The 20,347-nt window shown below is 40.5% G+C and overlaps 2 protein-coding genes across 6 annotated transcripts in view; one reads left to right on the top strand and one right to left on the bottom strand.

Annotated features, from left to right (window-relative positions):
* rftn1b (raftlin, lipid raft linker 1b) overlaps positions 1-20,347 on the bottom strand; it is a 263,821-nt gene that overhangs the window by 170,496 nt on the left and 72,978 nt on the right. The gene's annotated exons all lie outside the window — the stretch shown is intronic.
* Positions 1-20,347, top strand: part of plcl2 (phospholipase C like 2) — a 52,097-nt gene that overhangs the window by 17,733 nt on the left and 14,017 nt on the right. The window contains exons 2-4 of the mRNA XM_023964739.2: positions 9,769-12,249; positions 14,238-14,441; positions 17,949-18,024. Of these exons, the coding sequence (XP_023820507.1) occupies positions 9,769-12,249; positions 14,238-14,441; positions 17,949-18,024 (2,761 nt within the window). The remainder of the gene's footprint in view (positions 1-9,768; positions 12,250-14,237; positions 14,442-17,948; positions 18,025-20,347) is intronic.

Genomic DNA, 20,347 nt, shown 5'->3' with positions numbered 1-20,347 from the left:
GATGAGAATGGATTTATTGTTTGCTCCAGATGTGAAGATGGCTGGTTTGAGGAGTGTCCAGGTTAGACGTGGCTGTGGCGTGGCTGGAGGGTCTTGAAGCGGTTAGCGGCTGCCGAGAGTTTCCGTGCTCCTGAGGCGTAGAATGGAAGGTCCGTGCTGCCGTCACTTGTGAGCGGTAGGATCCTGAGACAGGGAGCAAAGAATTAGTTAGAGCCAGAGACTTGGAACAAAGCTGTAACGAGGCTAGAACCAGAGCAGTCACCATAAGGGGTAACAAACTGGCGTCGAGTAGTGGCGTTGATCTCCTTTTGAATCCACAGAAGATGATCAGGAGAGTGATGGCAGCTGGTGGCAATCAGGAACATTAGGGCAGAGCTGGAGGGGGGAGGAGACCGCCAGGCACCGTGACAAAAACAATATAGTTAGTTTTGACCACAGATCAGATTTGGTCAGTTTCAGACCTGACGGTTCTGCTGTTGCGTTTAACACTGTAGTTTTACTGCAGGATTTCTACCAAAGGGTTGGCCAACAAAACCAGTTCCAAGGCTGAGCAGCACTGACCTAATGTGTTTTTATTTTTTATGTAAGTTTTACTCAAAAATATAAAACGTTTCACTAAGCATCAATCTAATTTGTCCCACTTCCTTTGCATGACTGGTGCTAAATATCCCAGATCCTTAAATACCCACTCCGATGAAAATTGTGTTTTTGGTGTTTTAACATGTTCTTGTGGGCATATTTTAAGGAAATTAAGCTTAAAACTGTATTTCTGAGTATTTCTGTCTTAAATCATTGTGAATTAGGAGAAGACAAAAAAATGTAGCTTAAAAAAGAATATATTTGTGATGTGAAACATACAATGGGTGGGCCACAAGCTCCCTGCTTAGCTTCTTGATGGGGAAGGGAAAGGGGGGGGTGGGGTTGCTCTGCGCCAACGGTCCTGCCCACAACTTGGAAGCAAATTTCCAATGAACTCCTGCCATTGCAGAAACTATGTCCTAGAAAATGACAAAGGTTTTTGGATATTGCCCCAAAACGTCAAAATCATAATGAAAAGACCACTGGGAATGCTTGGATTCCAGTAATCGGCACTGAACAAGGCAGGAAAAACTGTGAAACAAGCAAGACCGCGCTTCAAGACTGACTCATCTCTAACACTGAGCAGGAAAAAAAAACCCAACCAGTGTTTTGTCTTTTTGTTTAAAACATGGTTAAACAACCAAACCAGTCTTTAGAAATTGGTTCCATTTGGACTTCCAGGGTCAATCCGCAACATTCAGCAAAAAAGAAACTAATGAAAAATTTCGTCTGGTTTTCAGGAATTAACCCACCACACACCGCTGCACTTCAAGTAAATATTTCCACATTAAATAATAAGCAGCTTTGTGTAGCCTTCTTCACTTTAAGGCTCATAAAAGCATAAAAAGATCAACATGGTTGATCTGGATCAATGGATTAGACCTACTGCCATTATTTTGAGCAAAACCACTTGGATTGGACACCATGTGTACGTACCGACCGTTTCAGATCCAAAACTCCTACTATTATCATAGGAGGTTAAAGATCTGACCATCACTGCGTCTTTCACACTGTTTGGGAGTGCTAAAATACAGATACCTTCCCCTTTGATAAAAAATAAAAACACATACAGCGGACACCAAATGTGCCTCCAGTGGTTACTCTTCACGAGATACCGAAACACAAGCTGGGTGATTTTTAGTGACATACTGAATAAAAACAACTCCTACAAGAACCAATAGTCTGACACAAGGGTGTCAGAATCCAGGGGGGGATTCCAGAAAGCAGGTTATGCTAGCTCCCACGGTAAGTTGGAGGCTAAGGAAGTGGATAACCTCAGCTTTCGGTTCCAGAAATGGAGGTATGTTTCAGGGTATACCGAGTTGCCATAGCAACTCATGCTCTGAACATAACCTTGTCTGGAGCAGGTTTAGTTGAAGGTTAGTTTGTTTTCAGAGAGGTGAAGCAGCATGACGTGTCCATTTGAAGATGATTTAGTGGATGAAGACGCTCAGAAAATACTTTTTCCACCGTGAGAGGGTGATAGGCCACATAAGGATGTTGGAAAAATAAACTTTTTACTTTGATCTAAATTAATTATTTGCTTTAGTTAAGTCAGCTTAAAAATAACATGGAGTTATCAGACAGTTATTTTACTTTCCTTCAAATTAATTCAATTAAGTAGGTGTAACTTTGGTGCTGCTGTTAGATCGGCACCACAAGGGATTGTGGGATACCATTCCCTTTGCCTGTCTGGACGGATTTGGGTTTAAGTGTGGGTTTTTGACCAAATGTGTTTAGTTGTTTAGCTGTTTCACCTTGTTTTGTCTAGTTTAATTTGTCCTACTATGCTTAAGTCTCTGCACCATGAGTGAGAGTAAAGGAGAGGAGGATGAGTTTATATAGCACCCCTACTGTATAATAGTGTGATGATAATGTCGGAAAACTGGTAAATGAATGTGAATTTTCAGTGAATGTTGTTTTGTACGTTTTATTGTTATACAAATGAGTTTATCTGCCGGCTCAAACTTAAACATATGAGAGTTCAAGAATTATAATAAATTAATATGGAAAGAATATTAATTGAATTGGAGTAATTAGTTAGATAAATATGTAAATTTGAGTTTTATAAACACTAATTAAGTTTTATAGACGTAAGAAATTAAGTTGAATAAATTTAACTCAATTACTTGCTACCAATAGAAGTAATAGAAGTAATTCATTTAAGTTGGCAAAATTGGATAAGTTATATATATATATATATATATATATATATATATATATATATATATATATATATATGCGTCACAAGGAAAATGGAAATAAGATCAGAAACCCGTGCGTTTTTGTCCGTTCTTTTTCCTCCAAGCAGAAACTCTTTCTTTTGATGATGCAGCCGTATTACTTTTTTGATGGACGTATAATCTTCATACGCCGTCATTAAGATCTCAGACTCCGTCTCACTGAAGTATGGCACTCTCTTTTTATTTGTCACCACGCGTTTCCATGGTGACTCCGGAAATCGGTGATCCATTGAGAATGTCTTAATGTACTTGCGCACGTGCATTAACCCAGGGTTACCAAGTCGAGCGTATTTACGCTAACTCATATCCAGTCTTTTGGAACCGATATACCCAGAGTACGCAAGTTCAGGCGGATTTCAGCCAGTGTTCAGGATTAAAGTCAGGCTAGTTTAAACATGCTTCCTGGAATACCCCCCAGGCCTGGAGGTCTTGCATGGTGTAGCATGTGAAGCTGCTTATAGGCTAAACACCTGATCTAGATAATCAGATAAGGCAAGATTTCTGGAAAACCAGCAGGAATGGAGTTTGACACCCCTCCTATAGTACATCAAAGAGAAACTGTTGAAACGAGTAGTAATGAGAAGAGGAAAACAATACACCCCACATCGGAGCACTTGTATTGGTAATTGAATGTGCAGTTGTCTTTTATTTTAAACAGGGTCACTAGATAGATCTACAGACTAGTTGATAATGTCAGAATGTGGCTCAGTTATCTGAACTTTACCTGATATTTTCCTGATATGGTGAAGGAAGGATGATGTGGGGTCGTGAGTAGGGGTGTGAGGAGAACCGCATCACCGCACTTTTTTTTTTATTTTGGAAAGTTAAACACAGTCATCTTTGCTGATAATTTACTTTTTCTGCTAGTCCTGTGTTCAGACTTCAATGGTTTCTTGGGGAAACCTTTTATTACTGTTCTCCTTCACTCCCTTCACCGCCAATCTCACCTCTTGCGCTGCACGCGGCTCTCACTCCCTCTTAGAGCCGAGCGCGGCAGGCGGCTCCCTCTACTTAAACACACTTGTGTGGTTTCATGAGCACATCCTCATTCTACAACAGAAATTTCCTTTTCGCGAGGAAATACGACAAAATTTACTGCGTTCTAATTATTCATTTACATTGTATTCATTTCCATTACAACCTGCGTGCCTTCTTGAGTGCGCGACACGGCCGCCCCCCGGGAGGATTTTGTGTTGGGGGTGGGGGGTTATTACTTTTCTCCTTCTCTGTAACACCAAACATAAACGTGCACTGTTGGACTTCCATGAATATCACTACATGTTTTGTTTGGGAACTATTTTTTACAGCGCAACTTTACGTGTCTGTATAAACCGCGACACCGCGCCCCCTGCTGGTTCATCACCGCAGGGATCAAAAGTCCCACACCGGCACAGCTCTAGTTGTGAGGATCGTAAAACAACAGTGGCTTAGCTTCAAAGGTGGACCTTTATGATCACACAACTCAATTTGCAAACAGTGTGTGTTCCTGTGAGAAATATTGTGACATTTTGACAGACCTTACACACCACAGCTTCTTTGGGAATTGCAGACACATATAGAAATGTGTGGACCCCTACACACGTCTAACTTGTAGGATCTGTTTCTATTGTCTTCCAAAGGTTTAGTCCTAGGTAGAAAAACAAAAAGGAAGCATTTGTTTACTTCCTCTAGTTGAAACGTTTGTACAAAATGTTTGAATTGATAGTAGGAAATTGTGAGTTATTTTTAAACAACCTAATTTTTGCTACTGATTAGCCTGATAATCCTGAAGTAAAATTTCCACATGCAAACTACATGTAGTAGTTTGATATTTTATGTAATATATATATTTTATATATATATTATATATAAAATTATATATATTTTATTTATTTTATATTTTATTCAAAATAAGCTTAACTGTTGAAGTTCACAGTCAGGATAAAAACTGACTATGCCAGTTTTATTTTGAATAAAGACTTTGTTTCCAGTGAGAACATGGAGTCTGCTAATTAAAATTCAGCAAAAATGTTCTTTCAATGCATCTGTGAACTTTTGTTTAAACTTTCATGACGGATGTGGACATAAAGGACACATTTACAAGCCTGATAAATTCACCCGTGTCCTTCATAAAATGCAGCACAGCATGAACTAAAGGGCGTCAGCAAAAATCTGCACCTTGCAGCGATGAGTTATTGTTGAGAATATTATTATAAAAAGAGAATCTGGGATAATGCTGTAACACCTCATTTATAATTACATTTTTCTGAATAAGACCTTTATTCAGTATATTAATTTTACAGTCAAAAGTTTAAAGAATTCCTTTTGCTGCTTTAAAGTAGTTCTTTAAAATTCACTGACAGGTTAAATAAAGAAAAGCGTCCGTGTCCGTCTGGGTTTTTTGTTTGAGGTCTCTAAATAACAAACCTTTTAAAGCCAAGAACACCTTGCAGGAGGGTTTATCTCACGTTGATAAGATTTCCTTTTACATTACATAATTTCAACATAAAATGCAGATGACCGACTGCTTGTTGTTAGGTCATCGTTTACTGAGGCAGAGTTAAAAGCTGATTTCTGCTGCAGTTCATTCCCGTCATCAGTGTAAAAGAGTGGAGCAAAGACAAAAGGACTCCCATGTGATGTCCAGAGAGAGATGGAAGTGTTCTTCAAGACCGAGAGGTGGTGGTTCACGGAGGATCTAGGAACAGTTGATCACATTACGTCTTTGGCTCTATTAAGGATTTATTTTACACGTTAAAAGTTCACATACGTCTCGATATCTAATAAAACTGCATTAAAGGTTGTAATGGAATATAAGTGACCTTTTAGATGTTTTTCTTTTATGACCAACACACTTCGTAGAGGTCCTACAGAGTTTTTTTCCTTTCAGCTCAGAAAATGTTTTTGTTCTTCATCATTTTAGTCCGACTCTTTGCTTCTGGTTTTGTAGCTGCGATGCATAGTTGCGGATCATTACACATGAATTTCAAGGCCCGTACACACCGGGACGAATATTCGCCAGGCGTTATTCGCCAGCGTTTTTTGCCACGTTTTTTGTGTTCACACCCAGGCGATTTTCGCTGACGGTGAGCCGAGCGAACATGCAATTTCATTCCCTGACATTAGATGGCGCTTAATGTAAACAGAAATACTCCTGTACACAAGGTGGCGCTGCGCAACTTTACGATTCTTAAAGTCGCTTTTCACTCAGAAGAAGAGAGCAAGTATTTACGCGCTTGTCAGAATAATACAAAGAAAACATGAATATTTCAAGCATCAGTAGCTCCAACTGGTACTTGGTAAGGGGATATTTTAGAATGTCCGTCATTATTTCTTCGCGGCTGTGTAGATGCAACTCGGCGTCTATCTTCTTCGCTGGTATGTGTGCTCAGCAAGGCAGTTTTGTGTTTGAGCGCCCCCAAGTTGTGTTTTACTGTAACTTCAGAAGCTCCAGACACGTGTGCAAAAGCGCCATTCTCATTGGTCGAATAGATTTCGATGCGACGCGTCGGAAAAAAAAAACGAACCCGAGGCGTTTTGTTTTTTTTGACGCTTTGGCGCGTGGCGTTTTTTCGCGTCGGTGTGCACACTCTCATTGGTGCCCTTTGTTTAGTCACGAGGCGTTAAACGTCGGCGAAAATCGCCGGCGAAATTCGTCCCGGTGTGAACGGGCCTTTATGTTCCCACATTATTAGAGCTCAGTTTGCCGGAATTATTTTAAATATGCGTGATACAAACAATTGTGCAGTGAAATTCTTCTTCAGAAACTACCGACCAAGACTTTCAGAAGTTTGTTGACTCGTATCAGCAGTAACCCAGTGACTACATACACATTGTTTCAGAAGTTTTGGCTTCTGCTTCCAGCTTGTACTCAAAACAGAATGTTCCTTCAGTTCTCTGTGGAATTTTACTTGACCAATAACATTATCCTGGTTAACTGTGGAGCTCGTCAGCAAAGGTCCATAAATCTTCAAATGTAATCAGTCTTGGTTTTGATGAATTGCACAAAGATAAGTTAGGCTCCAAAGCTCAAGCTGTCATGCTGGTGTTCTGTAAGAAATGTTGAGTTTAGAGATGGTTTATTACTCAGCATCAAGAAACGGATAACATGTGGGCCTCGCAGATATGTACACACATCAAAAAAAAAATCACAGAGTGTGTTTCCCTCAAAACTGAATACAAATTTTAAATCGACCTCTTTGCCAACCTGACTGAAGGAAAAAAAAGGAATCAGGAATATTATCCAGGATGTGTTTAGAAATAGGTCTTCTAGTGTTGTTCCCAGTCGTGCTGAAGGAGGGAATTCCTGAGGACAAGCTGAAGTAGCCTACTATACAACAACAACAACCAAACACACAGTGACCGTTGCCATGAAGACAAAATGTCAACATCCACCTCCAGACCACAGAGTTGCACATTCAGCTGAACACTAAGGGGTATTGCAGAAGCACAGTAGTATGACCCAATTATGCTGAACATTTATAAGTTATACCCTATGCTTTTGTGTCGACGGTAAAAGAAAAAAAAATAGCCAAACATCGCAATAATAAATACACAACAAAGCTAATATTTATGTTCCTTTGCATAAACAGCTCTGTGTGTTCCTGCAAAGAAGATACTCATCCATCCATTTTTCAAACACAATCCATTTGGGGGTCATGGAATTACTAGAGCCTATCCCAGCTACTGTTGGACTAAGGCAGGGTCCACCCTGGATATGTCACCAGTCTGTTGCAGGGCTCAAGCAGATACCTTGAATAAAAATGTTAAAGTTCCAGTGTTGTGCAAAATTTTGGGATAAAAACTGTATTTAATAAATATAATAACAGGCAACAATCTACTTTGTATAAAACTTTATTAGCAGTGGATTTACAGGGCCAGTGTTGAGCTGAAACCTCCCCAACCCCTGTGAGAGCACTGCATCTGTACAGTCAATGACATCATGGCAAGAATCCAATACATGATCATGTTTTTTGGGCTGTTTTTGTTATGATTTCATGTAAAACTGAACCGCCTGGAGGCAGAATTAGGGAAAAAAGGTGCTTTTTCTGTCAATCTGCTCCCCTTTAGTAAATCTCTCCTTGTTTTTCAGAATCAGAAATACTTTATTGATCCTACATGTGTGAAATTTGTGATTTTTTTTTAGCAGGTTTGAATTTGTGATTGAAAATCAAACATTTCATAGACAGCGTGAAAACAGCAAAAGCAGGAAAAAAAACAAGTGTCTCCAGATCTCTGAGCTTCTGTGATGAACTGGAGGAGTCACGTGACTGAAAAAAATCTGCAAATATGTGAAACCGCAAATATTGAAAGCGAATAAGCGAGGGAACACTGCATTTTATGCATACACATTGAATAAATACTGACCTTCATTTCTTTCTTAGCTTAAATGTCCTTTAAAGCATAAAGGAGGATAGGAGACAACACACACCAAGGATGATGACCATTTAATATTTTTTACAATGTAAAGATTTGTTTTTTTAATAGATAACTGATCAGCTATCCTAAATAGACAAAACCCATATATGTCACAGGTTAAACCTATTATAAAATTGCCTTTCGTGTTTGATGGTATCATAAAACCTGAACCATGAAACTTCCTGTTCATGTTGTGAATTTACCTTAAATCATAGTCATGATGTACGTGCTTTAGCGAAGAACATTCATCACCAGCTGACTGAGGCCTGCATCATCTCTGCAGCCATCGTCAACTGTCACAGTGTTTTCCACATCTCAAGCATATCCAACAGGAAGGACGTACAGAAATGAATTAATTTGGCTGACACGATAATCTAAATGTTTTCAAAAGAACAAAAACGACTGTTTCCTTCCCCTTAATCTTTTTGATTGTTTTTTTCTTCATTAGCAAATGTTTATAATGCACCCTGATGGAACATCTTTATGTAACCATATCATTACCTAACAAACAAAGACACACATGCGAGAACACAGCAGCACAGCCATTCCTGTTTGCTTGTAACAGGAAGTGCTGCATGCAGCTCTGCCTATGGGGGACACAGAAATTGTGGATATCGTCATCAAAAAGTGTTTTATGCAAAATAAGGAGAGAAAATGAAAATCAGACATGACCGAGTGGTTCCTGCAGCTCTAAAAGTGGTATGCACTTTATTCAAATATCTATCAAAAAGCAACAAACAAAGATGAAGAGTTTCTGCTGGACTGCACCAATGAGCCACTCTTACTCTAGCCAGAATAAAGAGGATGTATTTCCTTTTCATACATCATCAGGCGTAAGCTGTGACAAGATGATTGATAAGACTTTGAAATAATTTCAAAAGAGTGAACTGGTGCTGTTGAAACAGCCTGCAGCAGACGAGGCAAGAGGCTTTAGTGAAATGTCAGAATGTGTCTCCTGCAAGAGGCTGGATTAGCATGGGCGATTTTCTCCATAGGGAGATTCCCTGTCCTATCACCATAATAAGCAACAACAGCTACCTTAAGTCACCCAGCAGAGCGCCTGTGATTGTGCTCAGAAAACGTTGGGCAGGAAACTGAAGGAGACCAGAAAGGAAGGCGTAACGTGCAAAGCAGTACATCAAAGCAGACGGCGCGCTGGGCTGTATTGTTCTGGAAAAGATCTGCCTCAGTGCAACAGTTTTGTTTTGACAATTTCAAGGCCTGAAGATTCAGTCATCAATCCTGCTGTTAAAGTAAAACAGGCATGTGGTGGTGGGGGGTTTGGAAAAATGTGCAGAAAAGAACGCTGTGATGACAGCACCAGAGGCTATGATGGTGAGAGCATCCTAAAGCCTCACATGTCAAGATGAAAAAATGCAAAAATAGATCCTTAAATGTAACCGAATATTTATAAAAAGTCATGGAACAGTGCTTACGTAAAAAGAAAAATTAAAAAATACAAGAATATACAAAGACAGTTTATCAAGATTAATGGAAGTGTCATTTTTATGACCGTGGTGTATTCAAAAGATTGTCTGTTTCTTTGCAGGATGGCCGACAGCGTAAAGAAAGAAAGAAGACTGTGTCCTTCAGCAGCATGCCCACAGAGAAGAAGATTAGCAGGGCCAGCGACTGCATCAGCGCCATGGTCGATGGCACAGAGCTCAAGAAAGTGAGATCCAATTCACGCATTTATCACCGCTACTTTCTCCTTGACGCCGACATGCAGTCCTTGAGATGGGAGCCCACCAAGAAGGAGTCTGAGAAGGCAAAACTTGACATCAAGTCCATTAAAGAAGTTCGAACAGGCAAAAACACTGACACCTTTCGAACTAACGGCACCTACGATCAGATATCAGAGGACTGCGCTTTCTCCATCATCTTTGGGGAGAACTATGAGTCTTTGGACTTGGTGGCAAACACGGCAGATGTGGCCAATATTTGGGTGACGGGGCTGAGGTATCTGATCTCGTATGGGAACCACACCTTGAATATGATTGAGAGCAGTCAGAACAACATGCGCTCATCTTGGCTGAGTGACCTCTTTGATGAGGAAGACATTGACAACAGCAAACAAATAACTTTATGTGCCGCTGTGCAACTCATTAAAAAGCTAAACCCAGGCATCAAAAATGTGAAAATAGAACTGAAGTTCAAGGAGCTTCAGAAAGCGCAGGACAAAGCTGGTTCCAGCGTAAGGAAGGAAGAGTTCATTGAAGTCTTTCACGACCTTTGCACCAGGCCAGAAATTTACTTTCTCTTTGTTCAGTTCTCCAGTAACAAAGAATTTCTTGATACAAAGGACTTGATGATATTTTTAGAGGCAGAACAAGGAATGGCACAAGTCAGTGAAGACACCAGCTTGGAGGTCATTCAGAAATATGAACCCTCTAAAGAGGGCCGCCTAAAGGGTTGGCTTTCTCTTGACGGCTTCTCCAACTATCTCATGTCTCCAGAGTGCCATATATTTGACCCCGACCATAAATCAGTTTGCCAAGACATGAACCAGCCTTTGTCTCACTACTACATCAATGCGTCCCACAACACATACCTAATAGAGGATCAGTTTAGAGGTCCATCTGATGTGACGGGCTACATCCGTGCTCTCAAGATGGGCTGCCGCTGCGTGGAGCTAGATGTGTGGGATGGGCCCGATAACGAACCGGTTATTTATACCGGACACACAATGACCTCACAGATCGTTTTTCGCAGCGTCATTGACGTAATCAACAAGTATGCCTTTGTTGCCTCGGAGTACCCATTGATACTATCTTTAGAAAACCATTGCTCCTTAAAGCAGCAGAAAGTCATGTTTCAGCATCTGAAGAAGATACTTGGAGATAAGATTTACACTGATCCTCCAAAACCTGAGGACTGTTTCCTTCCGTCTCCCTCTGAACTGAAAGGAAAGATCCTGCTGAAGGGTAAAAAGCTGGGCTCAGCCTGTAATGCTACAGAGGGCGAGGTGACAGATGAGGACGAGGGGGCAGAGATGTCTCAGAGAGTGAGCATCGAGTCGACAGAGCAGCAGATTATTGCACCCAAAAAATTCCAGCTGTCCAAGGATTTGTCTGATCTGGTGACGTTGTGCAAATCGGTGGAGTTTCAAGACTTTCCCTCGTCCTTCCAGAGTCAGAAGCATTGGGAGCTCTGCTCCTTCAATGAAGTGTTTGCCAGTCGATGCGCTTGTGACTTTCCAGGGGACTTTGTCAATTATAATAAGAAGTTCCTCGCACGGATTTACCCAAGTCTAATGCGGATTGATTCCAGCAACATGAATCCTCAAGACTTTTGGAAGTGCGGCTGCCAGATAGTAGCGATGAACTATCAAACTCCCGGCCTGATGATGGATCTAAACATTGGCTGGTTCCGGCAGAACGGGAACTGTGGCTATGTGCTCCGTCCAGCCATCATGAGAGAGCAGGTCTCATATTTCAGCGCCAACACAAAAGATTCAGTTCCTGGTGTTTCCCCACAGCTGTTGCACATCAAGATAATCAGTGGACAAAACTTCCCCAAACCTAAAGGCTCAGGTGCCAAAGGAGACGTGGTGGACCCTTACGTTTACGTGGAAATACACGGCATTCCTGCTGACTGTGGAGAACAAAGGACTAAAACAGTCAACCAGAACGGAGATAATCCTCTTTTTGACGAAAGCTTTGAGTTTCAGATAAACCTTCCTGAGCTTGCAATGGTGCGCTTTGTGGTACTAGATGACGACTACATCGGAGATGAATTTATTGGCCAGTATACAATCCCTTTCGAGTGTCTGCAGCCAGGTTTCCGCCACGTTCCGCTCCAGTCTCTTACAGGAGAAGTTCTACCACACACCTTTTTGTTTGTCCATGTGGCCATTACAAACAGAAGGGGAGGCGGCAAGCCACATAAGCGAGGTCTTTCTGTACGAAAAGGCAAGAAGAGCAGAGAGTATGCTAGCATGAGAGTGCTACAAATTAAAGTTGTGGATGAGGTCTTTAAAACAGCTCTGCTACCGCTGAGGGAGGCGACAGACCTCAGAGAAAACATGCAGGTAAGAGCCTTGACCTTGACGTACTGAAGGTTTCAGACTCTGACGGGTTACTGTTAGAAAATACCAACAGCAAACCTCTGCTTGACTATTTGTTTGGCTTTTTATCATGTATCATGTTCTTATTCTTTGTAACTTTCATGCATAAGTACAGCAAACTACATTGAATTAACTTCTAAAAGGAATTTTAATTATCATTTTCACTTTAAGAGCATTATTAAGACAAGCTGATAATTGAAAAAAAAAAACAATCTTAACACTAAGAAAGAAAGAGAGAAAACCAACTTTCTGAAAAAGGTTATTTTCCCTTCAGGTTTCAGCACCTTTTTCTTCACATATTACCACATGTTGCTTTCTATTTTCTATTTTCTTAACAATGTAAACTACACCAAGATTTCATGTGAGTTAGCATCTCCAATCCCACCTTAGAAAATCAGAACTGCAGAATCAAAACAGGGTAAAAAAACAAATGTATTTGACCCACTGGAAAAAGACAACTCTAGGACTGTAACGATTCATCGAGTGATTGATTTATATTCCTATGATCCAACCAGATCGATCGGTCTGAGGTAAATTTATAAAATCGTTTCAAAATGAAATAAATGGATAATATTGATACTGGAAAACAGCTTTTAGATTGGTAAGTTTATTTTACTATAACGTAAAAACGACCATCACACATGTGATGCAGCAAAATCGGATCAGTCCATCATTCCAGTCCAATGTGTGGAAGCACTTTGAATTTAGCAAAGACGTGATCATCCAGTGTGCTGTAATGTTCTAATTATCCTTTTAGATTATTTTCAAGTGGAAAAACAACAAAGGGCTGAACTTTAGGAAACTAAAATGTGAATGGATTTAACATTAATTCTTGTTTACTTGTTTGTTTGTTTGGACACATATTTATTTAATTCACACTTGATTATTTTGCAAGAAGTGGAAGGAATCTGGAAAACTTCACTGTTCAGTAGCAGGTATTTCTCTCCGAGTCACACTGCTGGAACTTTTGGCTAAATATGTCCTGGATCCATTTTAGGTCAGGGAATCCGATCGTTCAAAATTAACCGATATGGACAAATAACTGTATTGTTTCCCTTTCGGCTTCTTCCCATCAGGGGTCGCCACAGCGAACAAGTCGCATGGTAAACTTGGCAATGTTTTACGCCGGATGCCCTTCCTGACGGAACCTTCTCAAAGCAACCGGGCTTGGGACCGGCACAGAAGCAGAGAAGGGAACTGGACAAATAACTGTATTGTCAACCACAATTTATGATATAATCCAAATTGTTAAAAAAAAAACGACATTACAACCCAAAACAATACTATTAAACTTTACCTGCAATATCTTGACAGAAAATCCTATATCTCTTTTTGCCGCTTTGTTAAAACTATATTTAACCAATTTCCATTTTACTTCAATAAATGTTCAAGACACTCTTAAATAAGTGAAGTTTTAAATATGTAAATTTGGCAATAGGTAAATGAAACTATTTTTCTCAAAAAAACTGACGCTGATATTTATGTGTTGTTTGAAGTCTTCAGTGTGAAAAGCGGTGTTGTGTGGGAAGGCAGTGCACTGTGTGGTTGGTCTCATGTTGCGTTTCTTCAGGCATTGTATTACATCTTATTTTTGTTTCTCTGTTTATAATGCACTTATTATGACAGAAGCCACTGGCCTTGGGACTCTGACACATCTTGGCTCTCCAGATGTTTATGGAGGGTTTAATTTTGGCCTTTCACAGGAAGCTTAGGATGTTTGCTTCCTTTCCATTTGACGCTGGCTCGAGAGAAGGGATCTCTTACGAAGGGCCAAAATAAAAGTTCTCATAGATGATTACTTAACTTCCTTTGTGAGAGCGAGACATGCGCTTTAGGGTGTTTTATATTTATGTAACTCGCTGATGGATTTAAGTGTCTGGAAAGTTCCTTTCATTGAAATCTCAGGTTTTGATGTCGTGTTTTTGTTTTTAAAATCATTCTCTTCTATGCAGAATGCCATTGTGTCCTTTAAAGAGCTGTGCGGCCTTTCAGCAGTGGCCAACCTCAAGCAGTGCATCCTGGCTCTTTCCCCTCGACTAACCGGACCGGACAACACCCCACTTCTGGTGTTCAACCTCAAAGACCAGTACCCTAACCTGGAGCCCCAAAGCCTGCTGTCAGAGGTCCTTAAAAAAGTAGTTACTACCTATGAAATGGTGAGTCACGGGAAAAAAGTCTGCCAACAAATGACGGCAGTTTTGTCTATTTTTAGCATTGATCAGAGTCATCATAACTATTTCTCCTTGTATGATCTTTCCTACCATTAAAGAACATCATGGGAGCGACCTCAGATCAATACCCTGACTTTAAGCGGGGACACGCACAGATGGTTAGTTAATGAAGCTGGAACTCGGTTAAAGTAATTAAATCATTGCTCACAGGTTATGCAACATTCAACTGACAGGTATTGTTAGCACTTTCTCTGACTCATCACGAGCAGCATTTAAAAAGACCCTCAACAGGAATATTAAAAACAAATAAACAAAGAGTACAATACTTTTGCATTCAAGAGTATGTTTAGGCTGATTAAGAATTCATTCCCTTGCCCTACAGATTCTACCTACTCCTACATTTAGCCCTCCAAGTTTGAAATTCACTTCAGTTCAATTTTATTTGTATAGCCCAAAATCACAACAACAGTCGTCTCGATGGGCTTTGAAGTAAAACATGAACTCAAAAGGATCATGAATACAAAGAGTTCAATAGGAAAATACTAAAATGAACTAACAAACTGACTAAGCTATACTGGCATCCCTGCCCTTAGACCCCCCTTCGCGGTAAGAAAAAACTCCTAAAAAACCAGATTCCGGAAAAAACGAAGAAACGTTGGGTGCCCACATGAGGGAGGGATCCTCCCCCAGGATGGACAGGCGATTTACCAGAACTCTTAGAGAAGAATTAACTTATCTAACTCTACAACCAAATATTGCAACATAAACATAAATCTTTAATTGCGATCAGATAAAACTGGACTTATTTTTTTATGACTTTTTGAACTTTGAGACTTTAAATGAGAAAGAAAAGTGTGAAAATGCTGTTTAAGGAACGTGTAAGAAATGTGTAGTGAGGAGTTTTACAGCCTTAAAACATCTAGAATTATTGTAAAAAATATGGACGACTACTTTGCAGATTTCACCTTATATCTTATATTATATTATACCTTATATTCTTTGGTTAAAGTAGAACTGCCTTGGTCAAACTGAACGATTGTAATAATCACATGCCATTGGCTGACGTTAATATGTGTATTCCTTTTTTGATGGAGAAACAACTTTTGAAAGGGTTTCATATCAAATGGCGCATGTCAGTTTAGGATTCAGTTCAGGATTCAGGATACAGCAGACCTATTCAAATGTGCTCTCACAGCAGTCATAGCAAAGTAGAGTCTGTCTCATACCATCCTTGCTTTAGGTTTTCAGTCAAAAAGGTTTGTGCCGTTTTAATTAATTTTATTCAAAGGTTTCGTTTTACCACATGTTTTCCATCTTGTGCCTCTGACTTTGACTTGGTTGAGAGGTTTTAGCAGTCCGGTCAAAAACAGGAAGTAATGTTCTGGGCTGGATCTACACAGTTAAGCATCATTGACTCAGTCAAAAATAATAAGCTCCAGGTGGACGCCTTGAGAATTAATTTTTTTGATCCACGGATGAAGATTTTAAGTGATGAAAGATGGATGACCTCTCTGGTCCTTGCACACTCAACAGTGGCGGAGCAGCTAATTGGCTTTGATGAAAGGTTCATGGTGAAGGAGAAAGAGAGGCCAACCGGTATTTAGAGGTATTCAGAGGCATAAACTGCTGGTATCATCTTTTAGTGAAGAGATGGAGATGATAGGAAGATATAGTGTAGAAACTGATGGGAGACATTTAGAAAGTTGAGGACGGTGTTAAAATCCACCGCAGAGCAGACAGGCGTTCTCCTTCTCACTGACAAAAATAGAATCTGGGTCTCAGTCGTTGCCCATTAATGTACCGAGACTGAAAGAAAAAAGGGTGGAGGAACTTGATGAGATGCCAGCTGGTGGTCTGATTCCTGTTTTTGTTCACCGCAGATTAAGTCAGAGCCAAGTCTGTTGAGAAGATTAGTTCTGGCTGTCTGTAACAAGAGAATAGGAGGGTAATGATCCCATATGTTTCTGTTTCACAACAAGTTTATGATTTAAAAAATATAAAACTTATGTATCAAATTTATGAAGATTTTAGCTCAAAATTGGAATTGACCTGCTTCCTAGTTTTTTTTATCCACTAAAATTTATAAGAGCGTTTTCAAACATTAGATGTCAGTTTTAAAAGAAATTGTTACCACTTCAGGTTTTTTATGCAGCAGCAACCAATTGGAAAATCCCCACATTTCATACTTTGCCAAAACGAGACTGCCCCACCGTAGGTGCTGTGGCCATCCCATAATCATTTTAAAACTTGCTTTGATATCCCGACCCGTGTGTTTTGGTTTCGTTAGTTCATTTTGAACTTTTGTAGAGGTCTTGGCCCCATTTCTCCCGCTGTGATGTTATCAATTTTGGGCTGGGTCGTTCACTACACCAAAAAGTCATTTTCACTGGGTACTTGGTGTGTGGTGGGTTTTTGAATGTGTGGGAGGGGCAACACTGACACCCAAAAAGGCTGTGAGAGAAAAAAAATAAAAGAAGAAGAGTAAAAATAAAAAATGCAGCGACAGTCTGGTTTGCAAAGTCCATAAAAATGTCTGAAGGATCTTGGAAAAACGGAATAACAAACACAAAAAAAGCTGTTTTTTTCCTGAAGTGGAAGAGATTGTTTTAAAACAAAATTCATTCAGTAGCTTGATGAATTTTCTTATCTAGAGATGTCGCCAACGACACCTAAATAACACCCACTCTTTGATGTAACCCAACTCTTTACACGATCAACCTGAGTCGGCAGATTCTGATGCGGAGAAAAGCGGCTTCGTGTATCGGATTTATGAAAGGCTCCGCTAGAATGAGGTTAATGATTGAAGAGTTACAGTAGTGGAAGTTATGTTAACACCAGAGCTGAAGGTTAATCTACTTTCGTAAAACCCAACAATAAATATATAAACTGATAAAGTAATTATGCCCAGACTAAAGCGAGCGGAGAAACCCAGCAGATGGTATGTTGGAGCACCCGCTAACTATACGTTTATTTACCAGCATCAGGACCAGTCCACATACGGATCATTACCCTCCTAAAATAACATTTTGCTCTCCTTCCCGGGCAAACTGGCTGGTATTTGTGGGTGGCAGCTGTTTAATATGTAAATGGTTCATCACGAGAGTTTGAATTATCGGCAGGTCAGCAGAGTCTGTGCCCTCAGTTGGAGCCGTGGAGCTAAACTTAGCAGGTTTCCCAGCTGCACCGTCGCAGATTCCATGCTAATGAAGTGACAGACGCGTTTATGTTTTCTTTATACGACCTTGATTGTTAGCGGTTGTTTTAGGCCAGATGGAGAGTTTTCTATCGATGTTTTTCTGCTAAAAACAGAGCCCAGTCGCTGCTTGAATAACAGGAGCAGATCCTGCATAGTCGTCTTTTTTGCTTCAGGTCACACCCCTTTAATTTTAGTTTGCCAAACTGTGATTCATCAAACACGATGGGATGACGCCAGGCCAGGGAAAAGCACAATTATGTTTGCACACTGTAACCCTGATCTTTTGCTGGTTTCAGGTGATTCAGACGAGCAAGGCACTGCTGGAGGGCTCAGACGGCGTGTACGAGAGGATTCAGCAAGCTCAAAAAGCAGGTGAGATATCAGGTGTCAGCGTTTCCAGAAACCATCATCCAGAGGCTGCTGGCAGCACAGAGTCCCCAAATGTAGATCACATGGGACACTTGCATTAGAGAGACTCCCAAGTCATGCACTTTGTCCACTTGCTGCAGAGGGGAGGTGTTGATGTAGTAGGTTTGGCAGATGGGAAACCTTTTGTGCATCTTTGTGGGTCAAGTTTTAAAGCCAGCTGTAGAAGTCGTTGAGGTCACTGTACAGTCCAATGAAGAGGTGAGAGTTTGGTATAACTTGACATCATCTGCTTACATGACACATTTGGATGAATTCACAACCTCTGGTAGGTCACTGATGAACATTAAGAATAGTAGAGGTGCAAGAAGAGCACCTTGGGGTACTCCAGATGTGACCTTTACTTATTTGGAGCTTTTCCTGTGGATTACAACTCTCTGCTCCCTGTCTGATAGATGGGAACTAAACCATTGAAGCATTTTGCCATCAATATTATATGACTGTCTTTTTTTTAGAAAAGCAGTTTATGATTAACAGACTGAAAGACTGGACCAAAAGATTTGACACATATACAATTTTCTCCAGTAAACTGATCAGTTAATCTGGGGGTCTTTTTTGGTGTTTTATTTATAATATTATCATCCAACCTATAGAACATACCTTTTACTTTAACGTTTAAAACGTATAAAAAAAAACAAGAGTGAAAAACTGAACAGCTTCAATGGAGAAATTAGTGGAGCATTTGGTTTCAGCTGAACTTTAAGGTGATCCTCTTAACTTTTCCAACTGAAATGCCATTAACTCAAACTTTTATTTGCTGTTTTAAACGTATATAGTCATCCGTGTACAAGTCCATGAACTCCAATGCAGAGTCACGCTCGTGTGCAAACACTGCGGTTCTGCAAAAAGTGGGTCAGGATGTAACTATAAAGCACTCTTAAAGTAATAAAAATGTTTATGGCACCTTCACTACCATAAATAAAGAGCAGAAAATTGAACGGCAACACTCTGAAAGCTCACAGTCGGGCGTGTTAATGGAAATACGGCCTCCCTCACCAACACTCACTACTTAGCATGCAGGACCTCTGCGAGGCTCAACCTGCAGCAGACTAACGCAATCAGCACAGAAGATGTTAAAGGCCAAGTGCAACTTTAGACGACTTAGCTCACAGAGGTCCTGCAGATGGCAGGAACACCAAATGAAGAGCAAAGATTCTAGTTAGGCTTTCACTGAGACCTCACCCAGTGCTAGGGCTGTGGATGGTCACTTGGGAATGGTAAGGCATTGATATCAGATGAAAAACTTAGCTAATTTTTCTTGTAGACCTGATTGTTCAAGTCGGTGATGCTTTTTTAAGTTCATTAACTGATTAGATGTGTTACTGTGTTACGCTGTCTTTGTGTAACAGTGTCAACACACAGCATTCCACTCATCCAATTGTCTTTTCCCGTCATGGATGCTAACAACAAAGCCAAAGTGTTCCCCCCACTCAGGAGAGCGTAAGGAGATTGGGGGGGGGGGGGGTCCCCCGGGGGGGGGGTCCCCCTCATCACTGGCCTGGCGTCTGCATTAGCCATATGTTGACACGCCTACTGTCCGTCACCTAATGGCGTCTCGGAGGAAACTCACGGCTAACGTTACATCCGCCTCGGCGCAAAGTTAATACAGTGGCGACCTGGTGGTTAGCCCCGCCCATAGCCAGTAAGACTCATGGGAAGTGTGAAATCTTGTGTGTTGAATCCTTAACCATCACTGAGAGAGCTATGAAGAGAAGTGATGTTCATGTTGTTACGCTGTCTGTGTGTGTTCATAATAAATGAGTTAAAATGCTGGAAATGAGATGGAGTAATCTATTTCTCTGACTACTCTCTCTCTGAGACCGTTGGAGGGCGTGTGGAGTATGAGGCAAGGACAGTCAAGGCAGCTAGTTTATTAGCAGCTCGACTCTCGTTTCCCCGCTACGAGTGACAAAGCAGCTGGATTGTTACAATGGGGAATAAAAGAAAAAACGTACCAGAAGTGAACCGAACCGAAGCCGCCGTACTGAAACGCTTCGGTTCACCTACATGTATCCTTACACCCCTGATATGTATTTAATCCCCATAAGTTATACCTTTATTTAGACCAGGAGTTCAGAGTCCGAATCAGAAAACTGATGAAAACACAAAGATTTAGAACAAAAGAAATTATATTTATCACTTCAAACAAAGTAGGAAACAAAACATAAACATCACTTTTGTTTTGGATCATTTAACAACAAATCCTGAAAAAGTTCTCCACAGTTTTTCCATCCTCAAAGTTTTTCTACAGTTCCAGTAAAGATGCAGC

This window comes from Oryzias latipes, chromosome 16, assembly GCF_053564925.1.
Source record: "Oryzias latipes strain Hd-rR chromosome 16, Olatipes_Hd-rR_3.1".
NCBI classification, from domain to species: domain Eukaryota; kingdom Metazoa; phylum Chordata; class Actinopteri; order Beloniformes; family Adrianichthyidae; genus Oryzias; species Oryzias latipes.
This window is presented reverse-complemented; position numbering and strand designations above follow the sequence as displayed.